This window comes from Microplitis mediator, chromosome 7, assembly GCF_029852145.1.
Source record: "Microplitis mediator isolate UGA2020A chromosome 7, iyMicMedi2.1, whole genome shotgun sequence".
Classification (NCBI taxonomy): domain Eukaryota; kingdom Metazoa; phylum Arthropoda; class Insecta; order Hymenoptera; family Braconidae; genus Microplitis; species Microplitis mediator.
The window spans coordinates 25148054-25167611 of NC_079975.1; the positions used below are offsets into that span (position 1 = coordinate 25148054).

Consider the following 19558-nt stretch of genomic DNA (forward strand, 5'->3'; position numbering starts at 1 on the left):
CTTGGCTTGAGTTCTAATTAAAGTCGCGCTGTCTCTGAGCTCCCTCGCCACTATTTCCTTCCCTATATTCATCATTAAATAACAAAATAAATAATAGTTATTATTTAATCTGTAAAAAAAAAATTTTAACTCAAAACTAAAGGTAATTTTTTAAATAGTTTATTACACTAACGAATAATTACACGAATTATATAAATATATATGTAGATATTTATTTATTTATTTTTTTGTAGACTATTATTTATTAAATGTTTATATAACAACCACCGAGTGTTTGGTACAGAAAATAAACCATCTTATATAATAAATAAACTACTAAATTAATTAATTAATTAATTAATTAATTAATAATATAATTAAATTATTTATGATATTTTTAATATTTATAATACCCAGTGTTAAGTGTGATTATGAATCAACTCATAATTATTTATTATAATTAATTGACTAATAAATAAATAAATGATTAATTTGTTTGCAAAATAAATATTGCGTGTTAATAATAAAATAAAAAATTTTAAATGCGTTTGTTTTGGTTAATTTTAATAAATATAATTTATAAATATGATGTGAGTGACTAATTAAGTGATTCACGTAATTACTTAAAGGTAATTTATTTATTTGCATACGTATTTAAATAAAGACATTTTAAAAGGGGATTTACTGTTTAAGCTTAACGCGCTGAAAAATATTTCAAGTTCAAGTACGTCATATGCAATAAGGAAATCGTGTATTGTGTATTGTATATCAAAGATATTCGACATGATAATTTAGTTGATAATTATTTAATGCAATATGTAGCTTATATGAGACAAATGATAGTGATTATAAAACGTTATTTCTAAAAAAAATTGTCTTGAATATATTTTAAAGTAATGATTAAAAATCAGATAAAAAAATTCAGATACAAACACTTGATTTTAAATATTGATTATTACGTTGATAATAATCTATTTAGTGAACACGTACTTATCTTCTTTTTTTTTTCTTTTAATTTTTTTATCATAATTTTTATACAGAAATATATTTTTATAGTTATATAATTTTAAGTTGTGTCAAATGATCTGCACGGAGAGAAAAAAATAGTTATGATTCCTATGTTAGCATGGTGACCATTGCTATGTTACATCACTGATTAAACAACTGAATTCGACCGAATTAAAAATTTTAATTCTGTTATATTCTGTCGAATTCCGCAAAACAGAATTCAACTGAATTGAAAATTTGAATTTGAATTAAAAAGAATAAAACCGATTTAAAAATTTAAAATTCGTTTTAATTCAGTTTAATTCGGATTCAAAACCAGAAATTGGAGAATTATTTTCGAATTAATCAGAATTAAACTGAATTCGACCGAATTAAAAATTTTAATTCTGTGATATTCTGTCGAATTCCGCAAAACAGAATTCAACTGAATTGAAAATTTGAATTTGAATTAAACAGAATAAAACCGATTTAAAAATTTCAAATTCGTTTTAATTCAGTTTAATTCGGATTCAAAACCAGAAATTGGAGAATTATTTTCGAATTAATCAGAATTAAACTGAATTCGACCGAATTAAAAATTTTAATTCTGTTATATTCTGTCGAATTCCGCAAAACAGAATTCAACTGAATTGAAAATTTGAATTTGAATTAAACAGAATAAAACCGATTAAAAAATTTCAAATTCGTTTTAATTCAGTTTAATTCGGATTCAAAACCAGAAATTGGAGAATTATTTTCGAATTAATCAGAATTAAACTGAATTCGACCGAATTAAAAATTTTAATTCTGTGATATTCTGTCGAATTCTACAAAACAGAATTCAACTGAATTGAAAATTTGAATTTGAATTAAACAGAATAAAACCAATTTAAAAATTTCAAATTCGTTTTAATTCAGTTTAATTCGGATTCAGAACCAGAAATTGGAGAATTATTTTCGAATTAATCAGAATTAAGCCGAATAGAATTATTTAAATTCGTTTTAATTTGGACAAATTTTGGTTTTCCTGCCGAATTAGACAGAATTCATTTTTAAGTTAGGTACCGAATTAACAGAATTTATCTGAATCAAATAGAATTAAAAATTTAATGTGACAGCAGCCGCGCGGAATCCGATTTTCAACATCAAATAAAAATTATTGTTTATAGAGCTAGAGTTCCGGGAGTAAAGACTTTTTTCAAAAATTTCCTCTTTTTAAAAGATCTTTTTTTAGATTTTCGATATCTCTTTCAGTTATTGAGTTATTAACAAAAATCTAAAATTCTTTATTTTGTTTATGTTTTTTGTTAATAAAAAATCGAAATTTTGATAAATAAAAAAAATAAAAAACACATCTCGCTCAAAATTTGATTCCGCATCAAATAAGCTATCATTCATATTTTTATCCCAATTCTTCAGATTTTTCCAGCGAATTCACACAGGATTTTCATAAAATTCGTTACTATGTAACATAGTAATGGTTACCATGCTAGCATAAGAATCAGAACTACTTTTTTCTTATGCCGATTTCGTTTTTCATTGTTTATTATGATTCATAACAAATGTATAATTATCAGGTTTAAATCGTGCGTTCAAAGATCGTTTTTCTTCTTACGCAGTTTTATTTATTATGATTCTTAAATAAATTATTAATTTATAAATTTAATAATCTAAGCTGAAATCATTGACTGATTTATGATATTTAATAAATCATCGATCAATAACCTCTATCTGTATAAGTGTTTAAGAATTATCAATGAGTTATATTTAGTCAGATCGATTAACATCAAAGTAAATCGAAAAATTTATTAAAAGACAAGGCTATTCATAATTTTTTTTCGACTAAGTACCACTGATGATTATCGACAACCAGTAGATAATAATTCCCTGGTTGATTTTTTTTTTTATTGACAAGAATTCTTGGTAATGAAATTATAAATGTTTCAATAAATAAAAATAAAACTAATAATAATAATAATAATAATAATAATAATAATAATAATAATATTAATATTAATAAAAATAATAATAATAATAATAATAATAATAATAATAATAATAATAATAATAATAATAATAATAATAATAATAATAATAATAATAATAATAATAATAATAATAATAATAATAATAATAATAATAATAATAATAATAATAATAATAATAATAATAATAATAATAATAATAATAATAATAATAATAATAATAATAATAATAATAATAATAATAATAATAATAATAATAATAATAATAATAATAATAATAATAATAATAATAATAATAATAATAATAATAATAATAATAATAATAATAATAATAATAATAATAATAATAATAATAATAATAATAATAATAATAATAATAATAATAATAATAATAATAATAATAATAATAATAATAATAATAATAATAATAATAATAATAATAATAATAATAATAATAATAATAATAATAATAATAATAATAATAATAATAATAATAATAATAATAATAATAATAATAATAATAATAATAATAATAATAATAATAATAATAATAATAATAATAATAATAATAATAATAATAATAATAATAATAATAATAATAATAATAATAATAATAATAATAATAATAATAATAATAATAATAATAATAATAATAATAATAATAATAATAATAATAATAATAATAATAATAATAATAATAATAATAATAATAATAATAATAATAATAATAATAATAATAATAATAATAATAATAATAATAATAATAATAATAATAATAATAATAATAATAATAATAATAATAATAATAATAATAATAATAATAATAATAATAATAATAATAATAATAATAATAATAATAATAATAATAATAATAATAATAATAATAATAATAATAATAATAATAATAATAATAATAATAATAATAATAATAATAATAATAATAATAATAATAATAATAATAATAATAATAATAATAATAATAATAATAATAATAATAATAATAATAATAATAATAATAATAATAATAATAATAATAATAATAATAATAATAATAATAATAATAATAATAATAATAATAATAATAATAATAATAATAATAATAATAATAATAATAATAATAATAATAATAATAATAATAATAATAATAATAATAATAATAATAATAATAATAATAATAATAATAATAATAATAATAATAATAATAATAATAATAATAATAATAATAATAATAATAAATAAAATATAAAGTACATAATTTTTATGTTGGTATTTAAACAATCAGTATCATTGTTCTCGTTGTATCTCAAGATTTGCAGCAACTTATATTTACACATATTATTTCGTCATACATTTTATGATTAACACTTTTAATGTTTACGATTTTAAGTTTATTTTACATAGTATTTGTTAATTGTAACGTTTTCAACTAAACTAAGTAAAATATTTAATTATTAAGGTCGTTTTATTTGTCACCTAATTCAAATTATATTTAAAATTATACCCTTAGGCAAAAAGAAACAAAAAATTTGTGATAGTAATGATTTCTTAATATTATTAATTTTAAATACTCTCTATTATAAATAATTTCTATACTTTTAAATGATAATGTCAATTAAGATATTTTATTTAATAGGACATTTATAATCTAGTGAAAATAATTATCTATGGTAAAAGTCAAAACCTATGATTTAAGTAATTTTATCATCAGTTTTATTAATACGTAAGTATTGTACTGTACAATAGTTATATACGTATTATTTTTTGTTTATTCAAAATAGTTTATAATATATATTAGACTGAGCCAAAAAAATCGACTATTTTTTTTTTTTAACGATACTGTGAAAATATTATCTGGGATGACAAAAAAAAAATTATTGTGAAAATTTGAGCCCTTAATATTGAAATTAAGAGGTGTATCATCGCAATTTTTGATTTTTTTTTAATGTGCGGGTTTTTGTCTCATAACTCTCAAACCATTGAGATAATCGAAATCGACTTGGGTCCATTTTTTGAAGGAAATTTGATGCACTACAAAAAAGGATTGATTGAAATTTTTCATCAGATGAACCGTTTCCTTATAATCATGCTTTGAACATTGGTATGATTTTAAAATTTGATTGTTCAACTTTTGAATTTTGTAATATATGTAAAAATAAGTTTCCGGAGAAAACTAATCGATATTCTGAAAGGAAATTGAATGTTCTACATAAAAGGTCTCTTAACAATTTTCGCTAAATTCACTCCTTCAAAAGTTATTCAGGGTTGAAGTTATGTAAAACGACTTCAATAATCTTAAATTTTAAATCTCAAATTTTAAAATCATACCAATGATCAAAGCACGATTATAAGGAAACGGTTTATCTGACGAAAAATTTCAATCAAACCTTTTTTGTAGTGCATCAAATTTCCTTCAAAAAATGTATCTAAGTCGATTTCGTTTATCTCGATGGTTTGAGAGTTATGAGACAAAAACCCGCTCATTAAAAAAAAATCAAAAATTGCGATGATACATCTCTTAATTTCAATATTAAGGGCTCAAATTTTCACAATAATTTTTTTTTTGTCATCCCAAATAATATTTTCACAGTATCGTCAAAAAAAAAAAAATAGTCGATTTTTTTGGCCCAGTCTAATATATTTATATATATACAAAGTATCATCAAATTATTTATAAAGATTGTAAAGCTAACAAACTAGATGATATAAATTTTGTCAGTAAAATTTATCAGAGCCCTTACTAAAAATTATCACAACAGTTTTATTATTAAATAAATTTTGAAGTGTAGTATATATTTTCTGAGAATTTTCTATGTTTAAAAGTAATCTAATATTATAATAGAAGAACCCAAACATTCTTATCATTATTAAAGATTAGTGAGTGTCAACAAAACTCGAAATGGCCCTTTTTGAACTCATCACGTGACTGAGTTGTCAGGTATAAAAGTTATTCTTACACGATATTAAGATTTTAAATTTTTCATTTGTTTAAAGTTGTAAAGTAAGACGTGAAGAATAGTCGTCATCACTATCGTCTAGCGTTCACAGTTAAATTCAAATATAAATTACATTGTGAATATCTACTGAAAATAATTGTTTATTAAATTAAACGGAGAGAGTAATTTCGCTGTGAGATAAAATCCACAATCAGATATCAGTTGCTCACCAATGAGTGAGGGGAGTGGTTGGCAAAGACAAAACCGTGGAACACGATCAAGAATCAGACATTGTTTTACATCAACCAGAAGGATCATATTACTCCCACCTTGCACCCCAATTTCAAACGCATTATTTATCACGGAGCACTACGGAATCGCCGGATATAGCCATGGGTTAGTAATTATTTTATTCTATTTGTTTTTGACATGTTATACAAAAGTCGTAGGTTTTTTTATCAGTTATTAAGATATTAAAAACAGAACATTTTTAAAAACTCTAACAAAGACTTATTTAATTTTTTATAAAATGTTATTAAACTTTATTGACACTAAGTAAATCATACATAAATTTTTTCTAATTTTAATTAAAACGTACACAGAAAAAAAGGATTTTTTGGCGCAAAAAATTTTTTCTTGTTCTAAGAAAATTTTTACTTGACCCAAGAAATTTTTTGTATTATAAAGTGAAAACAAAACTTTTCTTTGGGTAAGAAAAAATTTTCTCGAAACAAGAAAAAAATTTTTTAGGCGAGAAAAAAATTCTTCAGCCAAGAAAAATTTTTGTCTTCAATTGATAATACAAAATATTTCTTGCGCCAAGAAATTATTTTTTTCTGTGTAGTTAATTATTGAGTTATTTTAGAATTTTGATATTAATTTAAATTTTAAACTATTAGGCTAAAATTATTAAAATTTAATTATTCAATTATACGTGAAGAGCTTAGTGCTTATATATATTATTAAGAGAATAAAGAAAATTTTGTTCCCGCCATATCTATGTGATAGAATTAGTTAATATTATTGAAATTAGTGTCATTAGATAGGTCTTGACTTGAATTTGTGCCTTTTCATACTTTAAACTCTTTTTAATTGCCAAGTATTGAGATAAATAGATTTATCTATATCATTCGAATTACATTTAAATTACGCGGGAAAAAAGACGATCGTATTTATTTTCTTTAAATAAATTAATACTTTAATTATTCTGTCACTAAATATGACTGAATGTCACTGAATATATAGCTATATTATTTATATCGCGTTACTTATTCCAAAATGACAGATTTTTCTACTCCCTTTTGGTCTTAGGAAGCTTCTCAAAGCCAAAAAAGTGTGCATAGAAAAAAAAAGGATTCATTGACACAAAAAATCTTTACTCGCCTAAAGAAAATTTTTACTTACCCCAATAAATTTTTTGCATTGTGAATTGAAAACAAAAATTTATTTAGAACTAAAAAAAATTACTCGGTGCAAGGAATTATTTCTTGACCAAAAAAATTTTTTCTCGCCCCAAGACAATTTTTGTATTTTATTGATAATGCATAAAATTTCTTGGTGCAAATTAAAATTTTTTGCGGCAAGAAATCCTTTTTTTCTGCGTATTTTTTAAATTTAATAGTGATATTGCTCGTATCAATTATTAAATTTAAAAAAAAAAATTATTATTTGACAGATTTTAAAATTTATAATTAAATTTGACACGGTTTTATAGTCAGCTGTGAGTTGGTTTCGAACCCAAGCTCAGAAAGACCGTTGACTTAGTGCTTGTATCTATGAAAAATAATAAATGTATCAAATTAATAATCAATTGATACAAAATAAAAATTTTTAATCTTAATTAATATTTTTTTTTTTAATTGTTATTAATAGGGCTCGACTTCCTGGCCGACGGAGGTGCCGACTTCGAACATGCCATCACCGTCACAGGTAAGATATAGATTAAATTTTTTATTCAATCAAATTATCGAATTAATTACTTTTATCGGTTATTATTCCTGTCATCGATATATGAAAAATTTTTATCGATTAAAATAATAAAAAAAAAACGATATTATTTTTTCTGTTCATAAAATTTATACAGACAAATAATGGTATAAAAAAAAAAAATTATTATGCTTAATAATAGATTATTATTTAAATAATGAGGCATACAGTTAACAGAACCTCGTGATTAAAAAAAAAAATTTTGTAAATAATTCATATGTCAAATAATGTAATTAAGAATCAACTCGTGTTTTATTGTCATCACGTGTCAGATGTCGCCATTAACTAAACATACGTTTGAAAAAGTTGTCTTATCGGCGCCATAATTAAATCTCTGACACTTTATTTACTTACGTGATTTTCAATTGCATATAACATTGTAATTTGTAACGTAATACAGCGGCAAGAAGTATTTTTTTTTAAACAAAATATTTTATTTCTTCTAAGACCTTAATGATATTATTTACGATGTTTTTGAGAATACGTAAATATAGTCGCCGCCGAGAATATGTAGATATAAATACTGATAATACTTTCGTTAAAAATTAAAATATATGACGAGTGAAGTTAATTGATAAGAATTTATTTGCAAATAATTAATTAATTATTAAGAATCAATTGAGTTATTTTTTAAATAATATTGTAATGTGATAAGAAATTCTCACGTTTATAAGTAAACAATTTTTAATAAAATTATTTATAAACTCGAGTGTGTAAAACCCCTTTGGTATACTAATAAAGGAATTGTTACTCAAACGTTTTAAATATTATCTTCATAAATATTGTCGCTTATTCTGGAATTATGAATTAAAATATTTGTTTTATGTGATAAGTAAAAATTAGCCTTGATCATTCATTAGTACCATTTAAAAACAGTTGCTTATCAACAAAAAAAGGTGTTATTAAAAGTATCAAAAATGGAATGAATTACTAAAAAAAGCAAAAAAAAAAAATATTAAAAATAAACAATAGGGGCACAGACAGCATTCAAGTCCGAATGACTGCTTTACGACACATTTTTGAAGGAGTCTTCAAGAAGTCTTATAATGACTTCTTAAAGGTGTCATTTTTAAAAACTCTTAATTAAGAGTTCTTGGAGACTCCATAAATAAGACGTCAGTTTTGTGACGTCTTAATGTATTCTTTTTTTAACTTTTTTGAAGTCAAAATGAAGTCAAAATTAGGAACTTCTTAAGACGTCATAGTAAGTTCATTCTGAAGTCTTATTTGCGGAGTCAGAAAAAATAACTCTTTGAGAACTCTTTTTAAAGACGTCTTACTGAGTTCGCTAGGTGGCGCATTCGACATCTTGAGAACTTCTTAAAGACTTCTTTAACATGTTTTTAAGACGTCAAAATCATAAATAGGAACTCATTCAGAACTCATCAAGACGTCATTTTGCTATCTGGGGGAGAGGGGGGCAGAGTGGGCCCCTTAAGGAAAATAATTATAATATCATTAATTTTTTTTACGCGTTTATTTTTTAGACCCTTGATACTTATTTTCACTTCATTATGCTGCATCCATTAAAATTGAAAAATCGAAAATTAGGGGCAAAGTGGGCCCTCCAAAAAATTTCGGATTTGATATTTTTTATCCTTTACACGTGTGATATTTGCGAATAACTATAAAACAGTTGTATTTTAATAATATAAAAGTAATTTTAATAGTCTGCTGCGATATAACTTTTAAACGTAATTTTTTTATCTCTAGCTTTCTTAATAAATTATATTTAATGAACAGTTTTGGTGGTCTATTTAGCCCTCATTATATAAGAAATTTCGATAAGTTTATTATCCGTCCGAATTTATTGGCGTATAGAAAATTTTGAGGGGCCCACTTTGCCCCCATATTTTTTGAAGTTCTGAAAATTTTAAGGGGCCTACTTTGCCCCCTCCTTCTCTATATAAAAGAGATTTATTCTAAATGAAAATAATAAAATACCCTATCAAAAAAATCCATGTGAGATTGCATGGGAACCCATAGGAATCCATATAGAAAAGTATGGATTAATATAAGAATCCATGTATGAAACTGTAGGTACCCGGATATCTGGATTTCTATGTCTATCGTCTATAAATACGTGAATATGAATAAGAGAACAGATTAATATTCCCGTAGGAAACCATATAGGAATCCAGTATAGATCCCGCTACAGATTCTCATATGGGTTCCTAAGGAAATCCACACTATACCAAAGCCATATGGAAATTCAGTATGGATTCCCATGTAGATTTTTACCTCGACTTCCAATGGGAATCTATTAGTAATAAAAAAAAATATTTAAATAAATAATTTACAGGTTTTGGGAAATTCCACTACATGCTGCTGACTATTTGCGGCCTAATTTACATGGATACAGCGATAGGAGTAACAATAATATCATTCGTTCTACCTGCAGCACAATGCGACCTTCAAATGGATTCAACATCCAAAGGATGGCTCACGGCATCACCCATGTTCGGTAATTTTATATTACATCACTGGAAATTTTACAATTGTTACAATAAACACCTTAATAATTGTTATACAATATTTATCTATCGAATAATAGGTTTATTATTAATTCAATGCCTTTTAAATAATTCTTGTCTATAAACTCGACCCAGAAAATAAATTATTGATTGTGGAAGCCACATTAAATTTAAAGTTCAGAGGCTTCTTCAAGATTTTTAATGTTGTGTTATGAATAATGACCTAATGATTAATTACTTTTAAAGGATAATTTATTTTTATTTTTTATTTATTTATAAAATTTTTGTATACAGGAATGGTAATAGGGTCATATTTTTGGGGATGCCTGGCTGATACGAAAGGTCGTAAAGTGGTTCTTATCGCAACTTTAATGATGGATGGAATAGTAGGAGTTATGTCTTCTTTTGTTCAACATTTCTGGGCTTTTTTGATCTTCAGATTCTTCAACGGATTTGCGTAAGCTATTTTAACACTTTAATTTTACGATGATAATAAACTTCCCGAGTCAAAAAACAAGCTATAGTTTAGTCCTCAAAAGCTTCAATTTCTTTGATGTTTTATTTACCGCCCAGAAAGTAACTCTACTTTAGTACTAAAAATCTTAATGAGAACTATGAGGTCTAAATGCGAATAATTTATCGATTTTAAATTATAACTAAGGCCTCAAAATCCTCAACGAATGAAAAGTTATAAGTTCGGACTTTGAAGAATTTTAGATAGAAAAAGGGACGGGAGAGAATACGTCGAATGAGACTTTTAGATTTAGGTTTATTAATGCCAAGGCACAGGCCAAATGGCAACTTTACAAACATTAATAATTATACATAATACAAAGCAATCCCTCACGGACCCAAATTACGGTAAATTACAGTAAATCCACCGTAAATTACGGTAATCCACCGTAAAATGCCGATTTACCGTAAATTACGGTGGATTCACCGTAAATTACGGCGAATTTACCGTAAAATACGGAAATACGGTAATCCACCGTAAATTACGGTAATTCGGTAATCCACCCGAATTTTTTACGGCAGATTTATCGTATTCGGCGGTAAATTTACGGTATACCCGCCGTAATTAACGGTAATCCACCGTAAAGTACCGATTTACCGTAAATTACGGTGGATTTACCGTAATTTACGGTGGTTTTATCGTAATTTACGGTAAATCTACTCGAATTTTACGGTATTCTACGGTAGATTTACGGTAAAATTACCGTAAATTTACGGTAAATCAGGTCTGCTAGGGATCTGCACAAGGCAGCATCTATAAGTACAAAAAATAAAAAGAGAAACAATATTCAGAAAATATTCAACAATTCACTCCACTTCACTGAAATGATTATACATCTTTAAATCAGTCTAAAACTCCAGCTCTAAAAAATAATCATAAATTTTGTTCTTAAATACTTCGAGACTATTTGAGTTTACTATATCACTAGGTAATTCTTCCCATACTCTTATCACAGTCACCAAAAATGAGCGTTCCAAATAAGTCGTCGTAAAGCGCGGTAATTTGAAAGAAGTGTGTTTCTTCACTGCTAGCCTATCCGAACGTCTGACGTCTACTTCTTCAACAAACAAGTTCCGCAGATAGTCTGGCTTGCCAACACTCAACGACTTATACAAAAGACAGGTGATGAAGTACATTCTACGGTATTTGACTGATAACCAGCTCAGGTCTTTACGATACGGTCTGATATGTACATCTCGTCTGAGATCATAAATAAAACTTTTGAGGTTCAAATGCGGATAAAATTATTCCTGTATGTTTTGAGTATTTTGAGGCTCTAATCCAGATTATGTTACTCCAGTGTAGTCCTCAAAGTGGTAAAAAGGGTCGTAACTACTATTTTGAGGACTAAACTAGGATAACTTTCTATACTGTTGTCAATCTTCAAATTAAAAATTGATCCTCAAAAACCTCATTGAGAACTTTGAGACTTAAATCCGAATTTGTTTTTTGACTCGGGTTAAGGCAATGAAAATTACTTCTTCAATAATTTGTAATAAATTATTAACCAAACAATTTTTAAACTATTTATCAAAGTAATAATTTAAATAATTTATTCATATATTAAGGATAACTGGAGCAATGGGAATATGCTTCCCATACTTGGGCGAATTTCAACCTACGAAATATCGTGAGAAAATACTATGCTGGATGGAAATGTTTTGGACTATTGGTGTTATTGCCTTGCCGTTGATTGCTTGGTTGATAGTACCGCTAGACTTTACTTATTCATCCGATTCTTTTTATTTTAAATCATGGAATCTCTTTGTTGCTCTATGTGCACTTCCTTCACTCACACTATCGCTCTGGCTGTTTGCCTTTCCCGAGAGCCCGAAATTTCTTCTCGAGTGCGGCGAAACTGATAAAGCATTAGAAGTTTTTAGATGGATCTATTCCCAAAACACTGGACAAGAAATGGAATCATATCCTGTAAGAAATTACTCATTTCCAAATAATTTATTTTATGGTACAATACGCGTAATGTGGGGCAAGTGTGCGCACACTTACCCACAGCGCACACTTGTCTGATCTATATTTTATGATATAAACATATGTTTTTTTTTTAAGGTGAAATCATTACAAGAAAAGTCAAATCCAAAAGATATTAGTACAAGGTCTCTGAGGTTACATAAACATAAAGAATTAAAAGTTCTTTGTTCAGAAGTTTGGGAACTCACAAAAGCATTATGTAAACCTCCTTATCTTCGTAATACTGCTCTTGCTTGCGCAATACAATTTGGGCTTACGAGCAGTTACTACACACTTATGGTGTGGTTTCCTGAGTTATTTACGAGGTAAAAAATAACAATATTCAGTTAAATAATTTTTTAAGTTCAATGATTACTCACTGAAAAAATAATCGCAAGCTGCTAGCGATTTTTTACTTTAGCAGGTAGCGATTAAAAATCGCTTGCTGGAAGCGATTTTTTCTTTAGCAGGTAGCAATTAAAAATCGTTAGCTGCACTGAGAAAAAAAAATACTATTTTCCAAACAAGAATTTCTTGGTTCAAGAAATCCGTTAAAAATATTCATTTTATTATTATTAATTATCAATTTCTTGAGAAAAGAGCATCAAATTTATTTTTGTTATTGTATGAATTTGATATTATATTATGAGTAAACAAAAAAATAGCTTTATTTGAATTAAATAAAAATTATTTCCTTTAATTCTACGAATTCTTGAGACAAAATTATATATTCTTGAAAATTATCAAGAATATATGTTTTTGTCTCAAGTAAATGTTCTTGATAAAAGTATTTTTTTTCCCAGTGTGCAAGCGATTATTTCGCTAGCTGCTAGCGATTTTTCCTTTAGCAGGGAGCAATTAAAAATCGCTTGCTGGAATCGATTTTTTCGCTAACACTTACTTATTTGTTCCTTGTATAATAGTATTTGTTTTATTTTCGAGTTATACCGATGCTTAAATTTTTTTTATACAAAGAACCAATAAGTAAGTGTTAGCGAAAAAGTCGCTTCCAGCAAGCGATTTTTAATTGCTCCCTGCTAAAGGAAAAATCGTTAGCAGCTAGCGAAATAATCGCTTGCAGCTAACGATTTTTAATCGCTACCTGCTAAAGAAAAAAATCGCTAGCAGCTAGCGATTATTTTTTTCGGTACTTATGGATGTTTCAATGTTTCTTCTTTTATAGTAACCCTGTACAAAAATTCCCATAGAATTCACTCAAATGCGACTAAAACCGCATAGAATCCTATAGACTGTATTAGTTTCTATGCAGTTTTTGTCAAATTTGAATGGATTCTATGAGAATTTTTAGATAGGGATCATTCCCGGGTCGAAAAATTTGATCTGGTTTTAGTCTAAGAAGATTGTATTTGGACTAATTGGTCTGTCTTTAAATTTTTATAAAAATTTTGAGCTGTTTTTGATCCAAAGACGATAAAAAACAGACTAATAAAAATAATGGGCAGCAAAAATCGAATTGTGGTCTGGATAAAACCCAAAGAAGGCACTCTGTTTAAAAATATTGATTGAAAAGAATTAAAAGTGATGAAATTCGAATTTTTTTCAATAATTTCAATTGATTTCAATTTTTTTGTTTGTATATATAAATATACAGTTTGCATGGAATGACCGCTTCTCAATTATTTTCAATCAATATTTTTAACCAGGGCAATAGATTATAAGAAAAAAGTCTGATTTCAATGTAGAAGCGACCAAAACCAGACGAAAAATTACATGTTAATTAAATACAAATAAAAAGTAAAATTGAGTAGAAATAACTTATAATTTTATTTTGATTTAAAACAAATCAAATTTTTCGATCCGGGTTCTTGGTATTAGAACTCATTATCTTCAACAGTTTAACTGATTTTTAATTATTGTTCTAATTAAAATAATAGAGTATAAAAACTTAACTAACATTTGTAATTCCCGTGTAAAAAAAATTGTTGAAAAAAGGTTAAAAAAGTGTTGACTATTCTAAACTTCAAAACGTGACACAACGACGAACTTTTTTTGAACATTTTTTAAACTTTTGAAAATTCAAGAGTGAAATCAATAAATGTCTTAATATTATTAAAATATGCTAAAACGAAAAATGGCCAGAAATAGTTCGTAATCCGTTTTTTCTGAACGTATTTTGCACTAAAAAATGTTAATTTGTAGTATTAAGTCAATTGTTTTCTTCTGTGCATTTTTAGAAGTTTGAAAATCGTTTTAAAAAAGTTCGTCATTGTGTCAAGTTTTGAAGTTTAGAATAGTCAACACTTTTTTAACCTTTTTTCAACAATTTTTTTTACACGGGTTGACACTACAAAATAAAAAAATTGAAACAAAAATTTTTCACAATATGACTCAAAGGTCATAAAAATCAATATAAATTAAAACATATATTCTATAGAGTTTTTCCAAATAAACATCGAAATTATTTTATAGATTTGAAGAGTTTGAATCTGAGCATCCCGGCGAAACAACTTCAGTATGCATAGTTTCATCTATTTCACATAATGCTACTGATAAATTTGATTCTTATGGATGTGGAACAGTGATTACACCTGATGTGTATCTTCATACTGTTTATATCGGTCTTGCTTGTTTGCCAGGCTCTATAATACTTCCCATTTTCATTCATAAAGTCGGTGCCAAACTTTTCATCAGTGAGTATGCAATTAATTATTTTTTTTTAAATTAATAATTAATGAATTGTAATGCGATATCTATACAACATATCCATAATTTTTCAGTTGTTTCATTGATAATTTCTGGTGCTATTACCATTGGATTTTACTACGTTGTGAATTCTGATCAAAATTTAATACTGTCGTGTGTATTTGAAGCACTCACTTCCCTAGGAATTTCCCTTGTCTACTGTGTTATAGTAGATATGTTTCCAACTAATTTAAGGTAAATAGTCTTTTTTTTAAGATGAAAAAATACTCTGGTAGCCAAGTTGGCTGCAACCTGTCGCTAAGTTGGCCGCAAAAATTTGCATTTCCATAAGTTGACAGCAATTTTCTGAGAGTTGGTGGCAAAAGTTGGCATTGCATTAGTTGACGGCAAGTTGCCTTCAGCTCAGGAAACCAGAATTTTAGCTCAGAAATTGAAATTAAACTTTTGACATCTCGATGACGTACAGTATATATAAAAAATCTAAGCAGAATAACATATAAATTTGACGTAAAATAAAAGCTGCTATTTTACATCAAGTTTTTATGTAATTTTACGTGTAAGAGAGAGCAAAAAATAGAAATTAAATTTTTTATATGTATCAGAGCTCATCGAGATGTCAAATGTTTCATGTCAATTTTTGAGTTAAAATGTTGATCGTCTAGAGTGTTCTCATCGAAGTCAATTTTTGATCTCATATAGACGTGAAATATCTGCTTTAATTTTACTGCTGGTTGAGCTCAACTGGCTATTTGGGTACAAAAGCTGAAAGTTGTCGTCAAGTTGGTCGCAACTAATGTACACCAACTTTCTGATCAGAGTCTGTCTATCAGGGATAATTAATTTCCCTGATAGCCAGAGTTTCTGATCAGAAAGTTAATGTACCTGAGTTGCGACCAACTTGACGACAAGTTGTCGACAACTTTCAGCTCGTGTAACTGTTGACTACAAGTTGCTCAGAAACTTGGCGACAATCTACTGCCGCAACTTGTCACCAAGTTTCTGAGCAACTTGTAGATAAGTTGTCGGCAACAGTTACACGAGCTGAAAGTTGTTGATAAGTTCCTCGGAAAGTTACCGACAACTTATGGAAATGCCAACTTTTGCGGCCGACCTGGCGACATGTTGCGGCAGTAGGCTGTTGACAAGTTGCGGCAGTAGGTTGTTGACAAGTTGCGGCCAACTTGGCTATCAGGGTTAATATTTTACTTATGTCATCAGGGTAATGGCAGCAGCATTATCTCTTACCATGGGTAGATTGGGTGCGCTTGTTGGTAATTTAGTATTCGGATACCTCATTGATCTGGCTTGTATAGTACCTGTTGCACTGTTTGCGGCCTTTTTATTCGGTAAGTTGATTTTTTTTTCCTTATAAGTATAAAAAAATAAATCTAAGGTTAGAAACCCAGTACCCAATCAGGGAACTAGTACCCGATCACTCATGTATTTGTATCTCTTTAACGTGTACTTGGCGCGAGATACTACCGTGTCTCCTGATTTACTGAATCTACTAAAAATAGATATACAAAAAAGTTTGGAAAATCCAAATGAGCATGCCTTAAGCGGTCGTGTCATACACGAATTATTTAGATTAAATAGTTACGTTACGATTTGTTAATTTTTTCATAAAGACTCCTATTTTTTTCTTTTTTTTTGCTTACATTTAAGAAACTATTAAACTATAATAGAAAATTATTATAGAAAATATTAAAAAATTCCCGCGGATAGAATGGAAATTTTTGCTAACGCCATCTAGCACGCTCCGGTAGAAGAAGCAGGTCTTCACTAACTCTGCTTATATATTTTTTTTATATATGGCAGCCTGAGATGTAAATTTTTTAGCTTCGACAGTACACATTTTATTATTTTATAATCAAACGAACAATAATAGAATTGTGGTTTTTTAATCAGTTTGTTAGAACGAATTTACGGATATATTGAAATAAAATTTAAAAGAATTAGTTTTGTTTTTCGAAAGTTATGGAGATTACAAGAGGAGTGTTACATGTATTTTACAGGATTTTTTCTGAAAAATTCATTTTTTATCCAAATTGTGGGTTGGACTAGCTGTTTATTGTTTAGAAAAATGACCATTGATGTTTTCTTTTATTGGGGTATAAAGGCCGATCTACTTTAACCACTATATTATTATTTATTTAAATAAAACTCTGACGGACTCCAGTTTATTTATTTTTAGGCGAGAGTAGAGCATACCTACGCTCGCGCTTAAGGCATGCAATACATGGAGTGATCGGGTACTAGGTACTTAGGTATCATCTATTGAGATGAATCATGTGAAATTTTTCTTTTTTCAAAATTATACGGAAAATAAAAATATTAACAACCACCTCATCGCCATTTTTGATTTTCCATTTGAATAACGTGGGAAAAATTTTTTTTAAAGTTTGAAATTTATCACTCACCAGGGAATCAGTGTATCGAGAGCTCTGCAAAAAAGGTCTTTTATCACTTTTTGATAAATTTGATTTTTCAAAAGTTATTCGAGGTCTAAGTTGGATTCATAGTAAATTTTAGTATTATTTGACTTTTTTGGCGAAACTATCAAACTTATCTTAAAATGTTATTGGACCTTTTTTGTAGATCATATCATTTCCTACAACTTATTTTCTACAAACTTTTGAGATAACTTATTTTCTACAAAGTTGGGAAATAGAAAATTACGATGCGGCAGTTGTTAATTTTAATATTAAGAGCTCAAACTTTAACAGTATTTTTTTTTCGTCATATCGAACTGTAAAGTGAGCGAAAATACCCGAAGCGAGTTCAAATTATTAGGCTCTTGACTGAACACGAACAATATTTTTCATATATTTTTGAAAAAAAAAAAAAAAAAAAAATAGTTGATTTTTTGAATCAGTCTATTGTATACATACTGAACAAGTATCTACACTGTAAAAAATCACCGGGGTAAGTCCAAGCGGTGTAGGTGTTAAAATTAGCGGTGTTAAATTTCAACACCGAAAGCGGTGTGAAAATAACGCCGCCGCCGGTGTAAATATTCTGTACCGGTGTTAAAAAAAATTCTCCGGTGTTAAAATAACACCGCTGCTGGTGTTAATATTCTAGACCGGTGTTAAAATAACGCCGCCGCCGGTGTAGATATTCTTTACCGGTGTTGAAATATTTTACTTTGTAAATATTTTTACATACTCGATCACTTTACTTGTTCATAAATGATATTTTTTGTTAATTTTCATAAAGAACTGACATTTTTTGTGTTTTATAATCTTTAAAGTTAATACTCCACGCGGATGCAGTTTACCCCGCTTTTACACCGATTTTACTCCGCTTTTACACCGGTTACCCCGATTTAACACCGATATTTTTAACACCGGTGAATTACTCCTCCTACACCGGTGTAATTTTATTTTAACACCGGGCGGAGTTAAAATGAGTCCATTTTTAACACCGCTCTTTTTACAGTGTATAAACAGAGCTTCAATTTCGAATCTGTAAAAATACTTTATTGTGGCATTAAAAAAAATGTATCGCATATATGATTAATGCTTTAGTATATTTTATAAAACGTTACAATAGTGTTAATAATATATTTTTATTTTATTTCAGTGTGTGGTTTGCTTTCAATCTTATTACCGCGAACTGGCAAGGAAACTTTGGATTGATCTACTAAATAATATACGTATATTAATAAATTATTAAGCCTTCAAAAAATGAAAAAAATGAATCAATAATTAGATATACTCGCGAATTAGTTAATAAGGTCAATGTACCAAAGGGAACGTATAGCTTATTTTTATTTTCTATTCTAGATAGTTCGGGTTCAGTTTTGAACGACGTATAATCATAACTGTTATTTGTTTTATATACTTTATAAAAATAAATATAAATATGATTAAGTACGGAAAAATAATATAATGTTATTAAATTAGTTAAAATAATATCGCGGCGTTCGTGAGTGTGATGGTTATATCAAATAAGTATTTATTTGTTCTCATATTTTATAGTTGTATAGTTAGTAAACTTTATCTTTTTAAAAATTTAACGCGCCTATTTAATTTATGCTTTACTAATTATTAATTTATAGAGGAG

The 19558-nt window shown here is 26.8% G+C and overlaps 1 protein-coding gene across 1 annotated transcript; it reads left to right on the forward strand.

The window, feature by feature from the left end:
- On the forward strand, positions 1–19135 carry LOC130670953 (synaptic vesicle glycoprotein 2B-like). Its single transcript, XM_057474597.1, has 11 exons — positions 1–142; positions 5943–6280; positions 7757–7813; positions 10173–10334; positions 10639–10801; positions 12427–12787; positions 12926–13152; positions 15257–15477; positions 15565–15724; positions 16709–16836; positions 19076–19135. The coding sequence occupies exons 2-11, from the start codon at positions 6277–6279 to the stop codon at positions 19129–19131; spliced, it is 1539 nt and encodes a 512-aa protein (XP_057330580.1). The 5' UTR covers positions 1–142; positions 5943–6276; the 3' UTR covers positions 19132–19135.
- The last annotated feature ends 423 nt before the right edge of the window (positions 19136–19558 follow it).